Source organism: Sabethes cyaneus, chromosome 3, assembly GCF_943734655.1.
Source record: "Sabethes cyaneus chromosome 3, idSabCyanKW18_F2, whole genome shotgun sequence".
Lineage (NCBI taxonomy): Eukaryota > Metazoa > Arthropoda > Insecta > Diptera > Culicidae > Sabethes > Sabethes cyaneus.
The window spans coordinates 219,274,914-219,287,940 of NC_071355.1; the positions used below are offsets into that span (position 1 = coordinate 219,274,914).

Genomic DNA, 13,027 nt, shown 5'->3' on the forward strand with positions numbered 1-13,027 from the left:
GTCCAGCCCAACAACGTTCACTAAACTACTAACGCGTTACTAGCATTGTAGAACCGTAAATATAAAAAATACAGTAAAACTTCATTCAGCAAAATTGTAGATAATAACTTAACTAGTTCTACAAATGTTCCATGTATAACTCTTTCAAATTTTGCTCGACTCTGGGACGGTACTGTCAAAAGAAACAAAATTGAGTCAAAGTGATCAAACCATGCCTGTTTCGAACAAGCTAGAGTAAAATTCAATACCAAAATATTACATTTTTTCAGCACAATTTAATAGCTTGTGGGAGTTTTACAGGCAAAAACTGTTTTACAGCTGATAAATGAAGAGGTGCTCATCTTGCCCTGGAATATATTGCTGAAATCGTTCTAAGTTTACTTTTACTAGAATCCAAAAAGATTCAAGTAGGTACGTTGTCAATAATTTAGTGGGAATAAAGCGAACATAGTAATTTTTTTACCCTTGAATATGGAGGAAAAATGAAATGCACTTTAAACTTTTTTAGAAGCAAGAATAACGGAAATGAGATTCTATACAAATCGTAACGTCCAATCAAAGTAGCTTTTGCGAGCTTTTACCGCGATGTATCCCATGAAAGCACTATTCTAACAGGGTGTTCGTTTTCTGGATAAAGCACATTTTATTGCCCAAAGCCACATCAAGCTTTTGGTCTTTTTGGTATAGATAGGCTGTAAAGAAGTTAAAATGGAAAGACAAAGAAGTGACACGTAACTAATATTCCGGTCTCCTAAACCAATCGGATCGGAATGTTTCCAGAGGGGAAAATTATTTTTACTCGAAAACATGCAAAGTATTAAAATCAAACGGAAATGAATGAAAGGGAAAAAAATGATCTATCATGTATGTTGAGATTCGTTTTCGGACTGTGCCTCTTTAGGACGTGTTTCTTTAGTTTATTTATACATTTTTGAAGAACCCGTAATTTAGCTGTTCGCCTGTTTGTTAAGTTACAAAAGTTGGGATATATTGCTCCTATCTTGTAGTTCCGAATTTCATCATTTTGGCCCTGTTTGGTCAGTATTAGTAACCGGCACAAATCTCAACAATGTAATGATAATGGGGACATTCACGTAGCGCTTGCTATGTTGCGTATACGATGTATTGCGGATACTAGCTATACTGCCGCTACTCGCATAACAGTTCCATCTTCACAGAAACGTTGTTTTCTTTTCGTTCTAATTCTTCATTAATCACAAATGGTTGTTTTTGATAGCAGTTTTATTTTTTTGTTGTTTTTTTTTGTGTTGATCTAAAATTTTTTCTAAACTTATTTCTCACAAAAACAAATATCAGGTACGGTGATTTCGCTTGTTTTACACATCACTTGTTCGCATTTGACATCTCCTTTCATCATCGGTTCGTGTAGTTCCTTACTTCTATTTGAAATTATAGGAAATAGATTTAGAACTATTTTCTCAATACACGTTTGTTTTTTTTTTTGTTAAATGAATTTTTTACAAATCAAAGCCAATCAAAACTGCTATCTCGGAATAGTTGATGCCTCAAGAAAAACCGCAAATTTTGTCTTGAGAATACATTTGAAGTAAAATACGGACTGTTCCAGTTGTTTGTAAAATGGAAGCAATTGTAAACTGTCAGTCAACTGTTCGCCGATTCATTCCCTGTGCAAGAGAATGCCGGGTCATTTTTCATTTTTGAAAGAGAAAAAAGCAACAGCAACATTTTTGGCAGAATTCCGAAAATCTGAATCGTACGCCGTTCTACAATTTGCTGTTGTCCTATTGCACCGAAAGAGATATATTATTTCAAAAGGGGTTGGGAAACTTGGCTTTGATTTGTAACGAATCTCCGTATTTTTTAAGAAGACGTTTTTATGCTGTTAAGTTACGTCTCACTAAATCAGTTATAATTGAAATTTACTCTGCTTCTTATTCGTGTAAATAACAGGTACTTTGAAGTATGTGATTTTATTTCTTTCCTCAACAATCGCTTGTTTCCGCTCTGCTGCTTGTACAATGTTGTTCAATAGAGTAAAAAACCCAAAATGCTGGTTTAATTTGTCAGCAAATAATCGATTGCGGATAACACCGAACATATGTAATACGAAACTGGCAGTCAGCTGAATATACAAATCTAAATTGCACTTAAAGAAGAAATTATTCAGAGCGGAAGCACATTACGTTGTTGTCATTATTCGATAGAGGAAACAAATAGTGAACTTCTTTCAACCTTGCTTAATGATAGAGATCACAATCGGTTTGCCTGGATTAACTACATGTTTTTAAGATATTTTTTCGATTGCTTGAATGGGTTTAGCCGCTGCGATCCTTTCTAAAGGTTTGTTGATTTGGTCTTTTGATTGTGCTTTAGATGTTCTACCTGCGGCCGGCGGTTGGAATTACTGTTGTCTGCCAATTCAAATTTACATACCGGAGATTCTAGATTCAAAAAGATGGCACATTGTACGTAAATTTGAATTTTGACAGGATGTTACTAGCATGCAGTGTAACATCTCACACCGCCACGGTAACTTTTTTTTCTGATGTTCTTTTTGAATTTTTTTTTAATTTTAAGCATTCTCGATTATCACATTTTTTAATCGTTTACTTTAATGCATTTCATGCTTACAAATGCATTATTGTTTTGGCTTCCACTGAGTTTTTTTACGTAACATGATTAACCGGCGGGGTAACGAATTCACGATGGTAAACGGAAGCCTGAATTTCAGCCCCATTACCGGCAATCCGGACGGGAAAAAATCCCATTAAATTTTCAAAGAAACGCACACCTATTCTTAATGAAAATTAAGAATTGTTGTTGTTCAACTAGACGTGCTTCAGTGTACTTACTTAAAAATCAAACTCTATTTAAGAATCAAAGCTTCTAGTCTACAGGAAATTGACTGCTTATTTCAAATAAAACGTCGACTCAACATGATAAAATTCGCTATTCTTTTCGTCTGAGTTTGACAGTCTAATAATCAAAAACTTTACATTATCCAACACAAATTCCTGCCAAATTAGTGTGTTTCGCTGCGAAAACAAGGCTTGGTGGTCAATTGTGTGCTGATTCATGTATTGCTGTAAATACCTTTAAAATTATAAAACAATGTGCGTTTTGGCGATAACCTAAACATAGCATGAAGTACGAATCTGAAACACGAAACAATTTTTTTTCGATGGAGCCAAATGTATTAGACTGTCAAAAATCAATGTCCGCTTCTGGCGCTGCATCTGCAGAAACGCCCTCTGGCAATAGACAGCAGGTATAAACAAATGAAATTTCGCTCAACCACGCGGTTGAACGACAAAAATTTCCACCGACAAATGAACGCTTAGTTTACTATCTTGTTTTCCTTAATCAAAGAACAAACACTTCTTAAACGAAGGTCCGTTTCTTTGTATCTAATTTTACTGCTACATTGTTCCGGGTCTGCAGTACCTGCGGCCTATGTGAAACTATCCAACAATAAGAAACTCAACTTTAAAAACGATATTTTACATAACTGCAAACGTTGATCTGAGTTTCTGTCAACGCCGCAGATACCACAAAACCATAACAAATATTCTGATTATAAAATAAACTAGATAATTATTGGCGAAAATGGAAAATCTGCGCCTTGTTTGATTTGCATTCCTTGTCGGAATGTCTTGCCACTAGAGGCAGTTTCACAGTAACACAGCAATCAAGAAATAGGCGACAGTTTTCCCATTATCGAATCGATAGCGAACAAGTCTTTTCAGGAGAAGGCAATTGTAGAAAACAAAACTGTCGAAAAAAAATGACACAAATATGTTTGATGCATATGTATGTTAATGTAATTTTTCACCAAAACAAAGACGACGATGGTTGTGCAATGGAAGGAAACATGGTGTAAACCTGTACACGAAACTCAATCCTGCAGTTAAAATTTGAATCCTGCTCGCTTATTTGCCTTTTAAGATTTGTCTCAAACGCGTCGAAAGTAAATGACTGCAATCCATGCATGATGTTGCTCTTTTGGCTGCTTTTTCGTCGCCTAATTTGTCTAATGCTTCTTCCATCGCAAAACAAAAAATGGAAAGTACTAATGGTTTTGGTTTAGCAAAATGTTGATCGTCGGAAAGAATTGCGCTTTGAGCGATTGTATTATAACCAACAGAAAATAAACACCAATAAAATTTGATCGTGAACTGTTTGGTGATTAGCTAAATGACAGATGAATGTAAATAACCTAGCCCAATTACCTGAGGAAACTGCGCAAATATTGAACCCAATAGACAACGAGCATCTGCAACGCTGATCAATGATCAGACTTACGTCAGGTAAAAATTATACCTAGATTTTGAAGAATATTGCCTTTTCGTTCGTTGATACTGGTTTCCAAGCATCTTTTCTGTCGCAGAAATACTAAGCTCTGAGCCGTTGTCCCACGTTGTAAGTATATATTTTTTGGTTTTACTCATATTTTTCCTCTGCTATAAAAATTGTCCCTCGTTTGCTAACTTGTCTATTAGGAGTTTCTCTTCTGTCCGCACAAGGGTTCAATATATGCTCAGTCCAATTTAGAGAAGTTTTTCGAATGATTAACAATTGGACTTTGTTGCAAACCTACACTAGCAAACTGACGAAAGGCGAACCGGTACTTTTCTAAGTTAGTGTATCCTTCCATAATAGCAGCAGATCCTCTTCTCTTGCAGACTTACAAGCTTCTCTCCATTGAAATGCTATATACACATGTTTTTTGTTGTTGTTGATCTCTGCAACCAGTTTCCGGTTCGTTATTTCATCAGATTTGTTTACTCGTGCGGTTAGTTTAAAAAAATGTTGATGTCTAGAGTTCATCAACCCGTACACAACGATGTTCTAGTAGTTTTGCTGGTAGGTTCCGCACGATGCACTGCTCTCATCCACCCGATCCGCGCGCTCTCAGGTTCTCGCTAACACTCTCGTATTCCGCATTCCTTCTTCACAATAGTTTACAGATTTAGTTTTGTATGTTTGCGTGTATGGGAACCTTTTGAATTCTTCAGTATCTTCTCTCTTTTCTTATAGAACAATTTTTAAAAAAGGTTTTTTTTCGTGAACAAAAATGTAATAATTTGAAGACTCCATTTCTCTCATGTAAATGTGTGTGTGTGTGTGACTAACCCACGAAGCCAGCAGCTAGCTTGGTTTCCAGTTTGAACCCCGTCTTCGGTTCCTCGGCGTATGTGGCTTTACAATTTTTTTTGTTTTGACGTTTGCTTGGAAACATTTTTTGTTTCGAAACGAAATACGCCGATTTAGTGGTTATCATTTGTTGTTTAGTTTTTTCTTCTTCTTTACTTTAGCTGCTGATTTTTGCGGGTGTATTGATGGAATTACTGTGGGCTAAGGGCTTATTTGCTAATGTTTTGTTCCTCCTGTGTATTGTTGGGATCGTCCAACCTGGGTACGTACAGAGCCGGATCGATCACCTTAGGGATAGGCTTAATTTCCGTACCAAGCTCCTTTTCAATGCGATGCAGATCGAACCGATCCTCGTAGGTTATTAGGTTAATGGCAATACCTATCGGAAAATATCAAGTATAGCATTAGGACTTATGTAGAGTAATTTGTAGGTTTGGAAAAAAAATAAGTGTTGATAAAGAAGAAACAAAAGGAAGCCAAGAAAAACTTACCCAGATGTCCGAAACGTCCGGATCTACCGATTCTGTGCAGATAAGTCTCCGCCATTTTGGGGAAATCAAAGTTAATAACAACGTTCACAGCCTGTACATCAATACCGCGCGTGAAGAGATCGGAACAAACCAGATTCCGGCACAGCCCGGATCGGAAGTCATGGAAAACACGGTTTCGATGAGCTTGCTGCATCTTGGCGTGAATGTAGTAGCAGCAATAGCCTAGCTCGGTAATCTTTTTCGCCAGCAGTTCGACACGCTGTGTCGAATTGCAGAAAATGATCGACTGGTTGATCTGCAGCTTGGAGAACAGGGTATTGAGGCAGTGCACCTTCTGCCGCTCCTGGACGAATGCATAGTACTGAGTAACACCCTTCAGGGTTAGCTCTTCCATCAGATTGATCTCGTAAGGCTCGCGCAGATGTTTCTCCATAAAGTTCTTCACACTTAGCGGGAATGTCGCCGAGAACAGAAGAATCTGGCGCTCTCTCGGCAATTTCATAATGACATGATCCAGCATGCCTTTGAAGTCTTGCGAAAGCAGTTTGTCCGCCTCGTCTAATACTAACATACGGCAGTTGGCCATATTCGCCACTTCTTTGTCCATCAAGTCCAGTATACGGCCGGGTGTCGCGATGATCACTTGAACTGAAAAAAGGAGCAGAATGCGAAAGCGAATTAGTCAACCAAAACTAGCAAGCTTTTCACTCAGCAAACTAACAAACGACAATCAGGAAATTTGGCAAAAAGGTTTGCATCATAGACAATCAATGGCTGAGAGATTTTCATCATTTAGAAAACAGTCACTAAAAAACCGTCAAAGTATGCCCAAAATACTAACCTTTCTGATATATTCTCATAATATCATCCTTGAGGTTGGTACCACCGGTGGTCACCATAACCCGGATATGCATGTGTTTCGCAAGTTCAATGCAAATCTGTGATGTTTGCAGTGCCAGCTCGCGCGTTGGCACAATGATCAACGCCTGAATATAGTCCTTGCTAGGATCAACTTGTTCTAGTACAGGAATACTGTACGCGCCCGTTTTGCCGGTACCGTTCTTGGCCCTCGCCAAGATGTCCTTACCAACTAGTGCGATTGGGATGGCTGCCTCTTGGATTGGCGACGGCTTCTCCCATCCCTTCTCGAAGATGCCCATCAGCAGCTCACGCTTCAGGCAGAACTCCTCAAACTCGTTACCTCGAGTGTCCGTTACATCCTGTCGAGGTGATTAGGGAAAGGAAAATGGTAATTCAAATAATGTGTGCAATTAGTCTTCAATAGATTTTCTTACACTAGTCTTAATTCTAGTATCTTTGGGCGGTATTTTGAGTTTGGCTTTCCATCCCATGTCATCCACTTTATTCTCGCTGCGAAAAAGAAGAGCAAACAGAAGCAAACAGAGTAGTAGTTATCGATATAATGCAACATACACTAAATGGGTACAGAAAGATATATGCAGTGAGTTAGCCTTACCCTTTCTGGCTGAGGTGATTATTAGAATTCAGCGTTTCAGTCATCATGATTGTAGTCGAGTGCACGGACTATATTTTCTACTGGTGTTTTTGCTCTTACAGAGATTTTCGCTTATTCTATTGTTTCACCGTTGTCCTTGCTTCAGGTATAAAACAACTCACGGGTAGCTTTTTATCTATCGCGTTTTTAAAACCGCACTCCAGATTCCTTGTTCCACTTTTATTCTCCGTTTAAAACTATTCTTATGCTTAGAATGCTTACACTTAGGTTGGTTTATTCACACTTCAAGTTTTTGTTTTCTTATTTTTTTGTTTGTTTGTATATTTGTGACTGCGTAATTAAACGTTATCTCAAAATCATTTGTTTAGCCTTGTCTACCTTCGCTCGCAAGTCGCTGCTGTGTTTGTTCTTGTAACCACTTTCTGTAAATTTCCCCTCATACAACTAATGTAGTATAAATAATAAATTAAAGTCTTGTCCTCTTCACCTTGCTCTTCTTCGTTTGATGACTTTTTTCTTCTTTTTAGGATGTCTCTTATCACTTATAAAACTTTTTTACACCATGCACTTTTAATATTACGTTTGAAAGGTCTTCCTCCTTCTTTTTTATACAATTGAATGGACGAGCAAAAACAGCTGACTCAGTTTGCACACGCGGATGATTGCGGTGTTAACCAAACTCGACGCAAAGCTGTCGTTTGGCAGAATTTTTGCTCTAGTGTCTGTAAGGTTTTTTCTTCGCTTCAACTGTATATTTTTCCGCCAGAACTTGTCTATAGCCAGAGAATCACAGTTTGCTGGAAATCTTCTTTAATCGATTCAAGCGTGCATTCGCCGGTCGGAACCTGCGTCTTGCTTGCTCCTTCTGTAAGGGGCTCTATTACGTTTACTAACTGCACTGATTATTAGCTCTGCAATTGGAGAAAGGGAAATATATTTTCAATTATTGAACATATTACCTTTTTTCCTTTTTTTCGGGTTATCCAACTGGTCGCTTAATAGCGTATAAAACTCTGCGCTGGGCCCTTTTGTGTTGTCAACAAAGTGTCAGGGAGACCTCAAACATCAATTCTACCTGACGAGACAGGCACTGGCGCCCACTAAAACACAGGTAGAGCCCCAAGCATAGCCGTCACGCCTATACCCGCAGGCGGAGGCGTTTCGGCCCTGCGCGGACTCCACGAACTGACTCTAAGATCTCTCTGCCAAAGGCCGGAATGTCATATTTTAAATATAATGATGATGATGACGATGATGATGATAATGATGATAATGATGATGATGACGATGATGATGATAATGATGATGATGAGAAGAAAAATAATAGATCGAATTTGTAAATGTGCTTTGGACTTTTTGTACCACTCGAGTTGCAATATGTGGTATAGTGAAGAAGTGGAGAATTCGTCAGCCCCGCCTGACACTGGCCATCAACCGCGCGCCCGCTTTTAGTTTTCCAACACAAACAACCACAAATGAACCAATAGATAAGACAAATTTCGGAGCAACTCGGATCAACTTATCAGGGCAAATTTAATCTTTCATCCCCTTAGCATTCACAATGCATTCCCACGATACAAAGTAAATTGAGCGCAGCACAAGCTGGACGTTCGCGGTAGTCGACAGAAGCTTCAAAATATAGAGACTCGCCCGCCTTCCAACCCTCGAGACCAAAGTGCTGTAAAGCTCTGGGCTTAAACGTCTCTTTAAGACTCGACCCCTTCCCATAGACAGAGCCCGCGGGCAGCCATCAGAGGTCAGGACAGCCACGGGGCCAGTGCAAAAATCCTATTCTATCTAGCAGCACCGCCTAGCCGAAACTTGAACACGCGACACGAATTGACCTAATTTTCCCATCTGCTACCTAAGAAGTGCTATTACCAAGAAGTGCTTCGGCATCCAATCGGATCTGGTATCCCGCTTACATCCCCTTACTAACCCTAAGCCCCCGACCAACTCAATCAATCCGACATTTTTCGGAGATATTTGTGACAGTTGTTATAAACAGGGATGAATCCCAGAAAACTTCATCTATTGTCAGAGATCCCCATACTGGCCTTATTCTTAAACGGAATAAAAGCACTTTCTGAACAACTCAACAATCACATTTGGTAAATTTTTACCCCGAGTCCCACTTGAAATCACAAAAGTATTTTGATTTATACCCACATTCAGAAGTAAACGTGACCGCTGTTCATTTACTGATTAGTTAAAAAGCCCTACACCACGACAAGGTTCAGTTTTATCGTAGGGATTTTCAATTATTGAACATATTACTAAGGCTAATCTAATCTCGTGTGCAACCAAAATTTCAATTTTTATTAGGCATCTTGAATGCACTTCTTATCATACGTATCTCAAGAGTAACATTTGAAATAATTGACATACTGATTGTCCTGTTTCTAACAGATATAATTATTTCTGATACGGTTTTACGTGGAATAGTAATAAAAGGCCGGTACTCAAAAGATTAAAACATGAAAATGTAAAGGCAGCATAAGGCTAGGTGTGGTGAAAAAAAACCTAGGCAATTTAGGATTTAATTTGTCGAATTAAAGCTGACCAAGTTTCGTGAAGTTTCAAAAACAGAAAGTAGCACCGAGACATTACGTTACTTTTTTGCTGATAAGACGCACTGTTGAGACTGAGGAACAAAGCGGTTGAAGCATCGGCCGTCGACCCGCCGTCGCAAAAGCAAGCACTGGTCTCTTGTTACAAAGAACTAATCAATTCGTTTGACCACAATACTCGATTATGATTATTTTTAGTTCCGAAATCACCTAGTAGATAGGAAGCTACAGGTTTGTTGTACTAATGTAATGTTGTACGTACTGTTGTAATGTACTAAACAAAGCAATGCCTAGGTGCTACATTCCGTTTTTGCAACATGTTTTTTCGACAGTTGTTAGAATACACGGCAACTGCCGAGCTAGCGCTACTATCCCATTGACCTCGAATTATCTCACAGATAGTCCAATGAGAATCCAAGTGGAGTCACTTCGGTTACATCTAACCAGCTTTATTTTAAATTTTGACAGTTTCATGCACCTCTGCAGAGTTATCAATCGTTAAGAGCGAGCTACTCACGAACGCCTTCACATCTGAGACTAGATTTATCGTAGCCTACATAAGCCCCGAGTTTATACGAATTCTGGTTAGAAGTGCAAGATTCAAGGCAATTCAAAAAACGGCAAACACCTTATACCTTATCATTCACAAATTACGAAGCGCGCTTCGTGGGAGGAGGTTTGGGACGATTTATCACAGGTTATGCAGGAGAGCGGTGTTGAAACTATCAAACCTTGTATTTTAAAATCTGGTTATAGTTTTCAGAATGCATAAGCCATGCAAAAGGATTGATTATGCGGCCTTTTGAAAACTAAAGCCAGAAATTCATGGATATTCCAAGGATTTGAAACATTCAAGCAAATATCAATTGAAAGATATAACATCTTGCTGCCGCAAACACGAAAATTGTTAAACTAAATAAACCCTATTTTAGACTTTTCTTATAAAGCTTTGGATATAATAAACGTGTTGACCTCGACCTTTCTTTATCGACAGACTTTGCAGCCGGTTATTAAACTACAAGACAATTACGAGGCTAGTGCAGTAATCCTATTGACTCTAGAGCGGTATCACTCAGCCGAGATTCGAACATACGACGACTGATTTGTTAGACCAACATCGTACCTCGAAGCTAACTGAGCAGTCTTGAAGGTTATTGAATAATTTTTACATTACATCGAGTTTTGAATGATTGCAACGCTACACCAGTTTTTGTTGCCAAATGCCAAATGTCCACGTGCCTGCAGTACGGTGTTTGTACTAAGGACAACCAGGTAGTCATACCAGAAGAAGCAACAGTGATCAATGATCGCATTTCACCGCCTACTTTTGTACAGACATTCGAAACCTCAACTCTTTCAAAGGATAAGCATATAGCTGGTTATTTCTTCAATAATAATCTGATATTTCGAATGCAAGTTATAAATGAACATGTAAAAACAATCTGATAATTTACCGCAAAAACGATGTCTTTACAATTTGCAAAAAGACGTAAAGAAGTAAATTTAAAAATAAACATTACTCATTTCTGCCAGTGATGGGACGGCAGCGCTACAGGTTCATTCACCCGTTACGTATCACGAGGTCATCAGAAATAGTTTTAAAACTATTTGAATGAGCAAACTACCTAGTCTTTATGAATTTTGTAAAATTACTTTGCATCCCAATAGACGTATTTTCGCAATATTGGAGGTTATGTCAGTAGCGTCAAAAATGGAGTAGGAGCAAAACTGAGTAAAATATAATCTTTTATCATGTGCGATGCGATGCTGATTATAATTAATAGGCTATGTAATTACGCAAATCTTACGAACAGACTATTAATTTTACATATTTATGTTCAATTAAAAATAGTTGTTTTGAGCTTTAAAACAGTTTTCTCACAGTATACTTCATCGAATGTAATTCATTTTGAACCAAAAACCATCTTGCGGAAGTACTAACTAGTCGAAAAATGAGTGTAAAAAAAGTTGCCACCTCTTTGTACTTCACTTTCTTTTATGTTGCTTCTTTTTCTTTCCGTATTGTTGGACAAGACAAAAGCACGAAATGTGACGTCACGTAGTAAAATCTCAGGAGACATTTTATAAAAAAAAAAACTTGATTCGGGTCAAAATTAAATAGAACAAACGGCGAAAATACTACTAAAAATTTAATGAAAAAGTCACTTTTCGCGAGTGCAACGAGTGCCGAGAAAATATTCGACAAAATTAAACATGGCCTTCGAAGCACAGCGGCATTCATTTTTTTTTCGGCTGCCATTTACAGCCATCGAGGAAACGTGTTCCATTTCACGACAAATTTCCAACTCAGTTAGCAACCAAAGTAAAACATTTTAACCGTCACCGTACGCAGAAAGAAATGGGGAATTTATTGTTACCTTAGTTTTTCGAATTATTCATTAGCTGCTAATTTGCACTACCGTTGAATCGTTTAGTTGAAAACTTGCAAAAACTTTTTTCACGTCTTCTCTCTTGCGCCGTAACTTCTTTACTTTGATGCCAACACTCGAATAATGAACGAAAAACCGCTAGCCGAGCCGCTGCCGCTGTCCATAAAACAGGGATGCCAATTCCACCGACAGAGAGAAAGAACGGAGAGTACATTAAAGACAAGATTAAAGAGATTCAAATTTTTCAACTTCTACAGTTTCTGCGGAGATTTTACGTGAAATAAGGAACGAAGTTTGTTGTGATTTTACCATCACAATAGATCAAAATAATGGTCAGAGTGGTTAAATCTTCCCACAAAAAAAGTTTGTTTTGAATTGAGAGCTTAACTTCTTGCTAGTCTTCAAATCCTAAGATTACGAAATAAGCACAAAACATAAATTCTACAGTAATAAAGAAAGTAGGACATGTACCAAGACTACAGCTTTGTCGGCATGAATTGAATCCCAAATCTGAATTTAGTTTTTAAATAGCCGCACAAGCAATGTGAGAGGATTGATTACGCGACCTTTTGAAAACTAAAACCTGAAATAAATTAGTATTACAGCTCTCGCGCACTAACCGTCAGAACGACCGTAGCAAGCTCCTGCAGCTGCAATCGTACCAGTTGCTAGCTGCAAATAGACCATTTTATAAGTGACAAGGTAACGTGCTGATATTGATATTGCACTTGCGCTTGATATTGTAACTAAGAAAATTCTAAATCGTTTGCTGTCATTATATCATTTTTTTTAAATTTTACGAATTGTACGAATTTTACGAAACCACCGACCATATCTCATGACATACGCGGTACAAAAACAACAAACCATCACGATTTGCTGATCAATAACAAATATTTAAGGTTTCGCAAAGCATAGCTGTCTGCTTAAAAATTCTGGCATCTCTTCATGCAATCTATCTTA

General features: G+C 38.1%; 1 protein-coding gene across 1 annotated transcript; it reads right to left on the minus strand.

The window, feature by feature from the left end:
* Nucleotides 1-1,232: 1,232 nt before the first annotated feature.
* LOC128741207 (ATP-dependent RNA helicase me31b) lies at nt 1,233-12,171 on the minus strand. Its single transcript, XM_053836843.1, has 6 exons — nt 12,053-12,171; nt 7,105-8,015; nt 6,923-6,998; nt 6,469-6,847; nt 5,628-6,275; nt 1,233-5,515 (listed from the first exon to the last, which is right to left on the minus strand). Exons 2-6 carry the CDS (start codon nt 7,149-7,151, stop codon nt 5,346-5,348), a joined length of 1,320 nt encoding a protein of 439 aa, XP_053692818.1. The 5' UTR covers nt 7,152-8,015; nt 12,053-12,171; the 3' UTR covers nt 1,233-5,345.
* Between the last annotated feature and the right edge of the window lie 856 nt (nt 12,172-13,027).